General features: G+C 47.9%; 1 protein-coding gene across 1 annotated transcript in view; it reads left to right on the top strand.

The window, feature by feature from the left end:
* The window catches only part of LOC141059015 (uncharacterized), a 44,952-nt gene that overhangs the window by 21,515 nt on the left and 9,615 nt on the right, over nucleotides 1-13,822 (top strand). The window contains exon 3 of the mRNA XM_073555224.1: nucleotides 12,730-13,569. Within this exon, the coding sequence (XP_073411325.1) occupies nucleotides 12,730-13,569 (840 nt within the window). The remainder of the gene's footprint in view (nucleotides 1-12,729; nucleotides 13,570-13,822) is intronic.

Below are 13,822 nucleotides of genomic sequence, written 5' to 3'. Positions count from 1 at the left end.
GCACAACTTCTTTAACATTTTTAATAACGTTACCTAAGGCAAAGTTCAATGTAAGTACAACTCAAAACTAAATTATTAATCTTAGAATACTATTGCAAATCATTTCTACAGCGAGAAGGGGTTTGGCCCTGTGTGCTACGCTGTGATCTTCGCAAGATAGGAATACTAGACAACTTCCTATGACTGTTTGAACCTACCATGGGTACAACAGGTTCACTGCTGACTATGGACAAGTTTTCTGATTCGTCCTCATGCAAAGCATTAGTGGTTGGCACTCATCGCTTCCAGAACAATTTGGTGTCTCTAGTAAAGACTTTTGTGGGAACACCCATCACTGGAACTACCACTGCGTTGTTAACTTGTAGCCAAGAACTAGGGAATTCACCTAGAACAGTGCAAATCTTTGTATCAGTCTTTTCTTTTAGCTGAGAATCTTCCTTAGTCTCAACGCTTTCACGCAATTGTGCTGGACATGCTTTCAGATTGTCTCTGGATACGGTAGTACACGTTTTTCCGCCATCCTTGGAGATGGTACACACTTTGCTGTTGTCATAGCTAGATGGTTGAATAGTGTAAGGCTGAGCCTCCCATTGGTCATCTAACTTGTAGTTTCTTCTCTTTTTCTTCAACACTTGTTCACCTGCTGGTAAGGGGGTTGCCACAGCATGTCTATTAAAGTTACTTTCCTGTTTTTGCCTGGCTTGAGCAAGACTTTCCTCTACACATTGTTGAACTTTTTGATACTGCAGTTGTCTTGCCGTATTCCAATCCGTGTCCAATTGGTTGGATATGGTTTCAGGAGTTAGGACTCCCATTTCCAGGTCGATGGCGAGTTTACCTGGACGTGCAAGCATCAAGTAAGCTGGTGCATATCCTGTTGCGCTGGTTGGGATATGGTTGTACATTTCAATCAAGTCAGGTAATTTCTCAGGCCATTGGTTCCTTTCTTCCAGTGGTAGAATCTGCAATAAATTGATCACCAGATGATTCAGTTTTTCGCAAAGACCATTGCTTTGTGGGTGGTATGGTGTAGTTCTGACCTTTTTACATCCATAGAGGGAGCAAAATTCTTGAAAGACTTCGGCTTCAAAGGCTGGACCTCTGTCAACACTTGAACTGGGTAGCCATGAGGTCTGCAGAAATATTCTTGGATTGCCTTTGTAGCTCTTCTTGCTGTTTGGTCTATCACCGGAACGACCACTAGGAAACGGGAATAGTGATCCACTATTGTTAAAGCATAGGTATACTCTGATCGGCATGGAGTTAGTTGCACGTGGTCTAAGGCCACCAGTTCCAAAGGTTGCTTAGTGATGATGGGCTTCAAGGGGGCCCTTTGGATGGCAGAATTGTTTCTTCTGAGATTACATGGGCCGCATTCCCTACACCACTGTTCAATGGACCGTCTCATACCTGTCCAGAAGAAGTGGTCGCGGATGACTACTTCCAGCTTTTTCCAACAAAAGTGTCCCGCTTGGTTGTGGTAAGCTTCTAAGACCATGGGCACATCCTTTCTGCCATACCAGTTCATGCGTACATGGGTTAATAGCTTTTTGGATCAACTTGCCTTCAAAAAGGTACAGCTTCTTTCTCCCTTTCCACAACTGTTGGACATCTGCAGGAGCATCAGGAGCTGGAGACGAATCTGCTTCTCCAAGAAGTTCTTTGACCATACATATAGCCGGGTCACTGCTCTGTGTATCTGCCCAACCATGGTGAAGTAGTGGATTAAGGGAAACTTCATGAAATGCAAGACTTCTCCCTGTCACGTGGCTAGAGTCTTGGGAAGCACCGTGGCGGTGGAATGCCAGCATCTCTATTTCTTCCAGGTCTTCGACATCTTCTGATGGATCAGGAGCATTTGGCATACAGGGCAAAGCAGCAGCACTGGCATTTTTTGTGCCAGCTCGGTATTAAATGACAAACTCATAATTGGACAACCAAGCCATCCACCTTTGTTCCAAGGCGCCGAGCCTGGCGGTCTCCAGATGAGTTAACGAGTTGTTGTCTGTGTAGATGGTAAATTTAGAGGAGGCCAAATAGTGCTTGAACCTCTCAGTCAGTGCCCAAACAATAGCTCCTTCAAGCTAGAATTTTTGGCTATAGTTGGTAGAGTTCCTTTCAGTAGGACGAAGCTTCCGACTAGCATAAGCTATGACTTTCTCCTTACCCTGCTGCTCTTGAGACAGGACAGCTCCTAACCCAATTTTGCTGGCATCAGTGTGCAGGATAAATGGCTGATCATAGTCTGGATACACTAAGATCTCTTCTCCAGCAAGTGCTTGCTTAAAGGGGTTGTCTGGGCTTTTCACATAATATCTGGGCATATCTGGGCTGCAGGATTGTGACAATAAGTAATTTACTATATGTCACCAGTTTGCACGGTTTTGTAGATATTCTTAACAGAACGTATAAGGCGGGGTGTGTTATGGCATTGAAATGACAACTGGTCGTTTCCTCCTATGCTACTAAAAACATCCCCTCTGTAGCAACAACTCCACCCTCCATAGCTACTGGCCCTCCCCGTCCACATAAAGAAGCCCTCCTCACACAGTAACAAATCCTCCCCGCCGCTCCATTCCCCCCCACCACGCCGGTCCGTCTCACCCGGTCTTCACATTGCCGGTGAAAGTGCAGCAGGGAAGGAGCGGGTCATGTGACAGGCAGGCTGAAGCGACGTACACAGAGCCTGCTGCACTTTCACCGGCAATGTGAAGACCGGGTGAGACGGACTGGCGTGGCGGTGGGGAATGGACCGGCAGGGAGGGGGGGGGGGAAATGGCACGGACTTTGTTCAGTTTAGGGACAGATCCATCCGTATATTAAGAGAATCTACCTATGTCTGTATCCTCACCCCAGGTGCCTGCAGTACAGCATGTGCAGATTCCAGTTGATGATTCTACTGCAGATTTACGGCTGCAAGTGCAGAAGCTGACTAAAAATATAGCTGGTCTATGTAAAACTGTTCAGACTCCAGACTTGTTCCCCCACAGCACAGAGAGGATCCAATTAGCATCAAGCCAGGATGATCTCCCATGGTTACGGCCAAAGGAGAATAGGGATTTGTCCCTCTTCCAAGAGTCTGTGGCCCTAATATAAGTAAGGAGACATCTTCTTACATCTAGTGAGTGAAGTGTTTTCTCTGACTGGCTAACAGGGTTCGGGCAGAAGGAGGGAAGGACTATTTTTAATCTATGAAACTTTGAAGCAACCTTGGGCAGATACAAGGGGTCTGGTTTTAGCATGACTGTCTTGTCTAAACTTAGTATACGGGCAAGTCTAGAGAGAGCTTGCAGATCACTAACCCTCCTGGCAGATGTCAGTGCGACCAGTAGGGCAGTTTTGAAGGATAGGATCCTAATAGGGGCAGAATCAATAGGCTCAAACGGGGCTTCTGTTAAAGCTGATAGCACCAAGTTCAGATCCCAGGGAACTAGCTTCTTTTTAGTGATGGGCCTGGACCTAGCCGCTGCTTTTATGAATCTGGATACCCAGTAGTTGCTCGCTAGGTTACAGTGCTGAGACCTGGACTCTGAGCATGTTTGTGGCTAAACCAATCTCTAACCCCTTCTGCAGGAACTCCAAAACATGGTTAATCCGGATTCTCTGACCAACCTCCACCCCCGAGGCTGACAAGAACTTTTTCCAAATTCTGACATAGATGTTTGTCGTGGAAGGTTTTCTGCTTTTCAATAGAGTGTTGATTAACCCCCGGGAGAAGCCCTTCCCACTCAGTAGTGCCCCTTCAAATTCCACACCGCTAGATGTAGATTGGACACATGCGGATGGAATACTGGACCCTGGGAGAGGAGATCTGGGAGCTCCGGGAGAATCCATGGCTGGGTCACAGACATCTTCAGCCAGGGAAACCACGGTCTCCTGAGCCAGAATGGAGCTATCAGAATTATGCGGGCTTTGTCTTCTCGAATCTTCCCCAGCACTATCGGTATTAGATTCAGTGGGGGGGGCGTAAGCCAGGCCAAAGTTCTACGGGATCAGGAGAGCGTCCGGCAGTGCGGGTTCTCTCTGGGGTCCAACGAACAAAACTGATGCAGCTGCCTGTTTTTTCTGTTGGCAAACAGGTCTATTTCTGGGGACCCCCACACGCGCCTGATCTGTTCGAAGACGGCCCTGTTAGGTACCCGCTCTCCTTGTTTGAGCATGTTGCGGCTTAGGAAATCGGCTGTAATATTGTGTTTCCCTTTCATATGGAGGGCTGTAAGGGATAGAAGATGAACCTCGGCTATCTGAAAGATACGATTTGCCACCTCCATTAATGCCCTGGAGCGCGTTCCCCCTTGATGGTTAACGTAGGCTACGGTTACCTGATTGTCTGAGAGAAGCCTGACGTGTCGGCCCTGTAGGGACATAAGGAAACCATTTAAGGCCCGCTCTACCGCTAGTAATTCCTTTATATTAGATGAGTAGTTCTGCTCCTGTGGGGACCATACCCCCTGGACCCACATCTCCCCCACATGCGCCCCCAACCCTTGGGGCTAGCATCTGTGGGTATGATTCGGGAGATCTGATTTACCCAGGGAACCCCTCTACGCATGTTTGGTATGCGAGTCCACCACCGTGGGGAATGTCCTGACTCGTGGGACAGAGAACCACTGGTATACATGAAGTGAGTGAGCCCAATAGTGACATTGCCCCCCTTAGAGTGACTGTCCATTTTTGTTTCTGGTTACCGACATTCCTTTAACCTGGAATCTATTAGAAGACCGAGGAACTGCTGAGTTTCCAGGGGTTGCAACCGCGTTTTTTTGAAATTAATAATCCATCCCAACTCTTGAAGGCTGGATACTACCTTCTGAAGTTGGTGGTGCAATGTGACCGAGTGTCCCACTATTAGCAGGTCATCTAAATAAGGGATCACAAGAATATCCTGTTCATGTAAATGAGCCATAACTTCTGCCCAGGGGTGAACCTATCCTCTCTGCTGCCTGAGGCAAACAGCAAAATGACGCCCCCCACCCCACACACAAAGTACATTTTTATATCTATATTGTAAAACTGAGTACAATAGTGGACATTTTGATTTAGATAAATAGTAAAAAAAAAAAAAAAGTGTCCAAACACAAGGATGTCAGTGCCATCACACGCACATACAAGAACAACACAGAAGTATCCAGAACAAGGATCATTAATGGCAATAATAGGCCTGGCACAGGGCCGGACTGGGACAAAAAAAACAAAAAAAATAAAAAAAGCAGCCCTGCCACACAAACCCCACCAGCCCACAAACTATAGCACTCATCAGCCCCGATCAGTAAATTTTTGCTATACTTTGTCGTCCCCTCATCACTCTCTTGGTTATTTGAAGAGCCACATGTGAATGGCACCACAGTGCGTATGATTGACCACAGCTCCATTTACATGAAGCTCTTCAAAGCTACATTTCCCAGGATCATGGGGGACCCAGCGGTCAGATCCACAACAAACAGAAAGTCATCCCCTATCCCCACACAATGCTCCATACAGTATTATGGGCCCCATATTTTACTTCATACAGTATAATGGGCCCCATATCATTCTTCTCACCATACCCCGCCGCTCTGGTCTCCTCAGTGTATTCTGATCCTCTGCACTGCTTGGCACAGGGACATCATTAACTTTATGCATATAATTGTCCACTTGGACTGATAGTAATAGTGCTTTGTTTATACCCTGTTGTCTGGGGCTGGCCCACTTTATGGGGGTGCTCAGGGCATATGATTATACATCAGTAAAAAGTATGAAAAGGCTCAATGTGACCAGTGCCACCTAGTTTCCTACCCCTCTTATTCTACCAGTACTGTGGGCACACTGACTGGTACTGAGAAAGAAAGAGGAAAAAGAAAGAACAGAGAAAGAAAGATTAGAGAGAGAAAGATAGAAAGAGGAGAAAAAGAGAAAGAAATAACAGACTGAAAGAAAGAACATAGAGAGAGAGAGAGAAAGAGAGGAGAAACAAATAAAAAAAAAACACAAAGAAAAAGAAAGAGAAAGAAAGAAAGAACAGAGAAAGATGGGAAAGAAAGAACAGAGAGAACAGAGAAAGAAAGAGGAAAGAAAGAAAGAACAAAGCAAGAGAATGAAAGAGGGGAAAGAAAGCAAACAGATAGAGAGAGAGAGAGAGAGAAAGGAAGAACAGAGAGAAAGATTAGCAAGATAAAGAAAGAGGGGAAAGAAAGAAAGAAAGAAAGAAAGAAGAGAGAGTAAGAGATGAAAGAAAGATTCTATAAAGATACTATAGCAGCCCGGCTCCCATTGTAGTGCCCACCTGAGCCTCCCGATGCAGAACATATCATGATCCGCTCGGCATCCCCGAGTCCAAGGACATCACGCTGTCTGCACTGTCAGAGGACACAGTGATGGATCTGAAGCATTTCCTGAAGTGCCTCCATGGTTCCATCACAATCTCCTCCCGAAATTCCCTCATTTCCAGTCAGCTTCTAGCATGTCACTCAAGTGGAACGTCATGTGCAAATTTTAAAGTGCTCCTCGGGGTTCCGCCGTGTACTCCTGTGTCCGCGGGAAAAGTAAGCTCCCAGCCGGGGCAGTCTCTCTCAAAATCGGGACTGTCCCGCTGGGAGGTATGAATGCTCCCCACCATACATCTTGTACACGTACGGCTCCGCACACCTCATACACACACGGTTCCACTTTTTATGCCTCTCACACACACGGCTCCACCTAAACCTCTTACACATGCGGCTCTGCTCGTACACCTTTTGCACACGTGGCCATGCTCTGTACACCTTGTACACACATGGCTCCACTCCGTAAACCTTGTACACACGTGGTTCCACTCCATACACATGTGGCTCCATTCCGTACACACATTGCACTGCTCCATACACTTCGTACACACAGGGCTCCATTTTGTAAGCCCCATACACCCCTTACACACGCAGCTCCGCTTCGTACACCCCGTACACACGCGGCTCCGCACACCTTGTACACGCGCGGCTCCACTCCGTACAACTTGTACACATGCAGCTTTGCTCCATACACATGCTGCTTCGCTCCGTACAGACGCGGCTCCACTCTGTACACACATGGCTCCACTCCATACACACAAATGGCTCCGTTTTGTACGCCCCATACACACAGCTCCACTCCATACACCTCGCACAGGTGTGGCTCTGCTACATCCACCCTGTAAACCCCTCCTGACCCCACACAGAAACTTGCCTCATTCAGCACGATGACAAACCAGCACAGCAGAGTCTTGCTAGAGATGATGCATACACTGAGGCCCCTGATCATGTGACCTCGACTCCTCCCCTCCTGTGACCTCATCACAGGTCCTTGGCTGAGAATGGAATGTAGCAGCAGAGGAGAGCAGGGACGGAGATGATTGATAGACTGAGGGCTGATGCGCACACAGGACCTGTGATGAGGTCACAGGAAGGGAGGAGTCAGAGGTCACATGATTGGGGGCCCTGACTTCTTCTCTCCTGTGATCTCATCACTTACAAGCCTTTGCACACTACCAGCAGCACCAGCGTGCAGGCTAAATTGTAGGTGCTGCTGGTAGCAGAGAGCATAATGCCGCCCCCTGAGCAGCTCACTCAAATGGCCTCATTATAGGTGCGGCCCTGCTTCCACCATTATTTTAGTGAAAACTCGTGGTGCAACAGCAACCCCGAAGGGAAGTGCTCTGAATTGGAAGTGGCTTACTATTCCCCCCAATGAAACTGCTACTCTCAGAAACCGCTGGTGATCTACGTGTATCAGGATGTGGTAATAAGAGTCTTTAAGGTCTAAAACCACCATGAAACATCCGTTAAACAGCAGCTTTATGGCAGATTTAACTGACTCCATTTTGAAGGTGCTAATGAAAATAAATTTATTGAGGCCTTTAAGGTTTAGGATGGTACGGAAGGAGCCATCAAGCTTTTTGACCAAAAAGAGGGGGGGGGTTTGTAAAATCCCTTACCTCTTTGTACCTCTGAAACTTTCACCAGGACTCCCTTCTGCTGAAGTTCCCGGACCTCAGACTCTAACGCCAATTGTTCTGCAGAAGAACGAACGGGAGTCAAAATGAAATCGGTTAATAGGCGTTTCCAGGAACTCAAATTTTAGCCCCGTCTTAATGACAATCCGGATCCAGTGGCTATTTGAAATATTTGTCCAGGCCGGATAGAAGTGTAAAAGCCTGCCTCCGACCTGGTCCATCAGTCATTGCGGCTTTCTGCGGTCACGAGAGGAAAACATATCCTCTACCCTTCCTCCTGCTGGAGTCGTCTCTCGTTCTCTCTATTTGACCTTCTTCAGTCGAATCACCTTCTGTTATAGTCCCACCTGTAAAACGGTCTTCCCAAGTAAGGGAACTGTTTTTTTGCTGTCGCCCGCTTTCTCCAACAGCTTGCCTAGCACCGAGCCAAATAGGTGTCCACCTTCACAAGAGATGTTGCACAGCTTTGACCTGGCCTGCATGTCCCCTGGCCAACACTTCAGCCATATGGCTCTGTGGGCGGCATTAAACAAGGCTGCTGACCTGGCCGCTAGCTTTACCGAATCCGCTGATGCATCTGAAAGAAACGCCGCTGCCTCTGGATCATAGGGAGGGAGGATAGGATCTCTTCCCTAGGGACCTTGTCCCTGAGCTGTTTGTCACACCATCAGAGACGGGGCTGTACACATGGCTGCAATAGCTTGCCAAAGAGATCCCACTGAAGTTTCCCAAAACCCCTTAAGGAACACATCAGCCCTTATGTCTAGCAGATCTTTTAAACTACCCAAATCCTCAAATGGTAGAGAGGTTCTTTTACAGGCATTGGCCACCACCGCATCAAGTTTTGAGGCTTTATCCCATGCGGCTGATGCCGTTTCCTCAAACGGGTATTTCCTTTTAAAAGCTGGCGGTAAGGAACCCTTTCTTTTCCTCTCCCGCATAATCAGGCAATTTATTTTATCAATAACTGGGAAGGAGCTACGAGACTTCCTGTCCAGTCCTTTAAACCTAAGATCCTGTATGGAACTTTCTGACTGGGGCTCCTCGATCCCCATGGTGGTGTTCACCGCTTTCACTAGCTGGTTTATCCGGTCAAGCGGAAAACATGGCCGACCTGCTCTTGCCTCAGAGGATGAGGAGGATGAATCTGCTCTCAGTTCCCCTGAGTCGCTCTCTGAATCTTTCCTCCGATAGGGCTTTAACGGAACCCTTAACCTCCTGTCTAACCAACTCCCTCAGAGTGGTGGTCAGGTCTGGGGTCTCCTCCGCTATTAGGTTCTGGATGCAGGGTCTGCAAAGTTTCTTCCTGTGGCCATCAGGGAGGGGAACGCCACATTCGGCACACTCAATGTGTTTAGTCTTAGCGGAACTCTTTTGTCCCTGCTAAATTAGGAGTGATGGAACATAAGGGGAGACAATAGATCACCAAGTCAACTTTCATGAAGATCGCTTACCCCCTGCCTGTAGTAAGTGGTACCGTAGTCTGCGGGGGGGGGGGTCCTTCTTAGCCGGTGATGTATCTCTGAAACTTGAGAACCTGCTGGACTTAGCCTTCAACTTTTGACTGGCTTTAGCTTCTGTAAAGTGGCTACTGACACTAGACCGCCATTGGGATGCTGAAGGGAGGGGCTCTTCCTGTTGTGGGTGCTCTGGTGATGCTGCTTGCTCCAGTGAATCCATTATGCGTAATGGCCTTGAAGCACCTGGATGCCCCTGAAGCCCCCTTAAATAGCCGGCCTCCCCGACGGTACCTGCCCTGGATGCGACCAGCAGGCAAATACGGGAGGCCTGCCCGGTACTGTAGTGTGCACTGGGGACGCCCCCCCTGACCGCGCCCCCGCCAGGTGATGCTCGTCTGTGGGCATGCGGTACCTCCCCTCCCGCCCACGCCTACCTGGCCCTGTGCAGCATCTCGGAAGAGGCCCACGCCGCTGGCCCCACCGCTCGATCAGGGACCGCTCCTTTTCGATGCGTCACAGCGGCCGCGCCCCGACGGCGACAGGCACACACCGAGACCGCACCACCAGCCTCACCAGATGGAGAAGCACCTGCCCCAGACGCCGCCAGAAGGCCCCAGCCCGTAGGAGGGAGGCCCCCACGTGTGTACTTATCGGTACACGTGGTGATGGGCCCCCTAAAGTCAGCCCTCCCCCTGGAGGGTGCTTTGCCCTGCTTCCGCCTCACCAACAGTTACCCTGCCGTGAGCGCTTCCAGAACACCGGGCAAGCTGCGACAGGGGCCCTCCCGCTGCCTAACATTGACCAGCCGGCCCTGGGAATCTTCTTCTGACGCAGGTATGCCAGAAGAGGTTCGCCTGTCAGGGACAGGAAACCAAAACTGAGGCGAGGGAGAGGGCCACCCTTTTTGTGTGTCTGTAGGTTTCCTGTCCCCGAAGGGTGGATCCCATCGCTCGTGGTGTTGTCATGGCGACTAAATAGATGTCTTTGACAGTCTTTTTATCAGTCACTGGCCAAGATTTAACTTCTTTCTGAGCAGTACCACTGAGCTGACGTGTAAGTATACTGACTTTCTGCTCCTCTGACATAGGGTAAATTTTCAACATGCTGTGCAGCTTCTCTTTGAAGTCACTTAAGGTGTGCGATTCGCCAGTGTACTGTGGCAGCCATGTCGCACCCAGTATAAGGCATAGGGAGAGGCAATATGGGAGCTGCAGCTGCTGCACCCTGAGCGTCGCCGGGATTAGACATCTTCCCCCCTAGTTAACCCTTGCAGGGGTGCGACTCACCGCTTCAGTTGCTGCAGGTAGTTGCTCCTGCAGGACATTAGGCATGCATGGTATCCTGTTTGTGATGCCAAAAATGACACGCCCCAGGGGCCAAGGGATACTCGGTACCAGGCCGGTAATCTTAAAGGCATTTGTCACAGTGGCGGTGACCCAGTCTGTGGCCCCAGGCGGTCATGTAAAATGGGAGTATTGATTCGGGACCAAGTTTATATAGTGATTCGTGATGCCAGTTGGAGTGTTCAACTGTAGTATAGCCGGCACTGCAGATGATCCCTGGGGGAGTAGATGGTGATGGCAGTACAGATGTTTAACCCTCTCCAACCAGGGCTGACCCCCAGAGATTGTGATGGAAGTAGAAGGTACAGAGTAATCGGGCAGGTGACAAGGAAAGTCACTTTATCATTTAGTGTAGTTCAGAGGCAATATTACAGCTCTCACCAGGTTACAGTCTGTTCTGCAGAATGGGAGTTATCCTTCACTCTGCTGTGACTCGGTGTATGCTTCCTGGTATTCTAATCCCTTCTGGGACCAAGGCTTCCTGGAGTCTAGATCTTCCAGTATAGCCTCTACTCACTGTGTATTCCTCCTCTGGCAACTTGCAGCTTATATCCTGTGTGAAGCTCCAGTTCCTTCTTGCACAATTCTTCACTGATCCTAGGTTGCTGCAGTCTTTCCGGGGGGGAAACACTCTGCTGTTGGTTGTATAAACCTTCATAGTCTCTCAGCTTATCACCCTGCTCTGAAAGCATGGATGGCCTAGGGGCTGACTCCCTGATTCTTCTTAACTTTGCTCCTGGATGAAGCACATGTCATGGCTTCCAGGAATGTTCTCCATTCTCCCCTTCTTCACTGAAAACAACAACTCTCAACTCCTCCCCCTTCCAGTTAGGGCATGTCTGCAAAGCTCTAAGCTTCAGGCAAGTAAGGGAGTGAGGTAAATTGTATGAGTTGTATTCTCTAGCAGAGAAAGCATAACTCCCATTGCTCACAAAACACATGCAAAACAGTACATATTTAACCCTTTTGTGGTGGTAAAGACGTAGGGCACCACACAGGCGCCCGGAAAGGTCAGAGAGGCCCAGCACCTGCGCACTGCAGTACTTTGCTCTGCCCTCAACAGGGCAGATAAGTATGCCTGCACAGGAGCACGAAGCCGGGTAGCCTGTGAAGCAAGCAGGAGAGCGGCATCGCAAGAAGATGGGAGGCGCCGGACCTGCAACACCCATCGGACCGGACCAACCCCCCGGGTGAGTGTAATAAAACTTATTTTACAGGTCAGATTGGGGGCTTATCTACAGCACTATAGAATGCTGTAGATAAGCCCTGAAAGGCAGTGGCTATATCTTATATCGACCAAAACTGCTGACAGGTTCCCTTTAATGCCAATTTTCAGCTGCACTTGACAGTTCCAGCTAGGTTTATGAGATTTCAGAAATCTCATGCACACAGCATTGTATTTTTGTCATCAGTATTTAGTGCTTTGCATTTTTTGGACAGAGCATGTCACTTCATTCAGCATTTTTTACGCATTGAATGGAAAAAACAAAAAAAAACAAACACACACCAAAAAATGCAGCAAAACATTAGCATCTGCATTTTTGCCACAGCTTCTTTCCTGCCAAGCACTCTGATTTTGCTGAAGAAAAAAATACAGAACAGACACCAAGTGTGAACTTAGCCTTAGTGTAATTTTGATAAAACAGTGATTTTATCAGCAGAAGATAAAAAATACAATTTGCAGCCCAATAAGTGATATATTGCAAGAATCATGGTCTTTGCCCCTGCATCATGCAGGTCTCAGATAGGGTAGAAAAAACCTGGCTTTATATTAACTTAAAGTTTTATACAATATCTGTAAGGAATTAAAGCAGTGAGTGTCAACTGAGCAGTCATTTAAACAAGAATTTGGCAGTGCTATTAAGAAAGTCATGAACCTCCATGAGTATTAAGGGAGAAGGAGAACTGGAATGAAACCTGTTTATTATTTGTACATTTATCATCAATGCTAAAAACAGTGTTTTGTGTATTTTTTATGCCATAGGAAAATCCTTAAACCATGGCACTGGTGGGCCACACAGTTCTTGGAGCAAATCCGGAGGAAGCCATAGCTGGACTGATAGTGGAACTAAAGAAATTCATGGAAAAAAATCTGCTATGAGCAAACCTGCTTGGAATGTAGATAGTGGAGGAAAGGATTATTTAAGCTACAGAGTTGTTGGTTCTGGTGAATTAGCTGGCAGTGGGAATACTTGGGGATCTGATTTTGATAGTGGAGCAAGTCAAGCTACTGTCAACAGTAATCCTATGGAAAGTTTGCATGGAAATGATCTTGAGTTTGTTACTACTGGAAGAGAAAGTGATATTAACAGGGCTAGTGTTCCATTTAGTGTAGAAAGTAGAAAGAAAGGTGGTTTTAGTGACTTACTTGGAGGGAATAAGCATCACAGCAAGCATACAAACAAAAATTCAGAACATGTAGCTAGTGGAAATTATGTTGGTGATTTAGCTGAAGAACGTACAGGTTCGGAAAGTGATCGAATGTCTAACAATCTTCAAGTAAATGAATTACTAGGTAGTAAAGGCTTGCATAATATGAATGGCGTAAAGATGGAAAAAATATTTTATGGTTTTGGTGGTGTCGTCGATGGTGCTTTAGGTAGTGTCGATAGTACTTTAGGTGGTGTCGTCGATGGTGCTTTAGGTGGTGCTTTAGGTAGTGTCAGTGGTGTCGTCGATGTTGCTTTAGGTGGTGCTTTAAGTAGTGTCAGTGGTGTCGTCGATGGTGCTTTAGGTGGTGCTTTAGGTAGTGTCAGTGGTGTCGTCGATGGTGCTTTAGGTGGTGCTTTAAGTAGTGTCAGTGGTGTCGTCGGTGGTGCTTTAGGTAGTGTCAGTGGTGTCGTCGATGGTGCTTTAGGTGGTGCTTTAGGTAGTGTCAGTGGTGTCGTCGATGGTGCTTTAGGTGGTGCTTTAGGTAGTGTCAGTGGTGTCGTCGATGGTGCTTTAGGTGGTGCTTTAGGTAGTGTCAGTGGTGTCGTCGATGGTGCTTTAGGTAGTGTCAGTGGTGTCGTCGATGGTGGTTTAGGTGTTGCTTTAGGTAGTGTCAGTGGTGTCGTCGATGTTGTTTTAGGTGGTGC

This window comes from Dendrobates tinctorius, unplaced genomic scaffold (genome assembly GCF_039654945.1).
Source record: "Dendrobates tinctorius isolate UK_male_01 unplaced genomic scaffold, ASM3965494v1 ptg000223l, whole genome shotgun sequence".
In the NCBI taxonomy this organism is placed as follows: domain Eukaryota; kingdom Metazoa; phylum Chordata; class Amphibia; order Anura; family Dendrobatidae; genus Dendrobates; species Dendrobates tinctorius.
The sequence above is the reverse complement of the archived record's forward strand: the minus strand, read 5'-3'. Positions and strand labels throughout refer to the sequence as shown.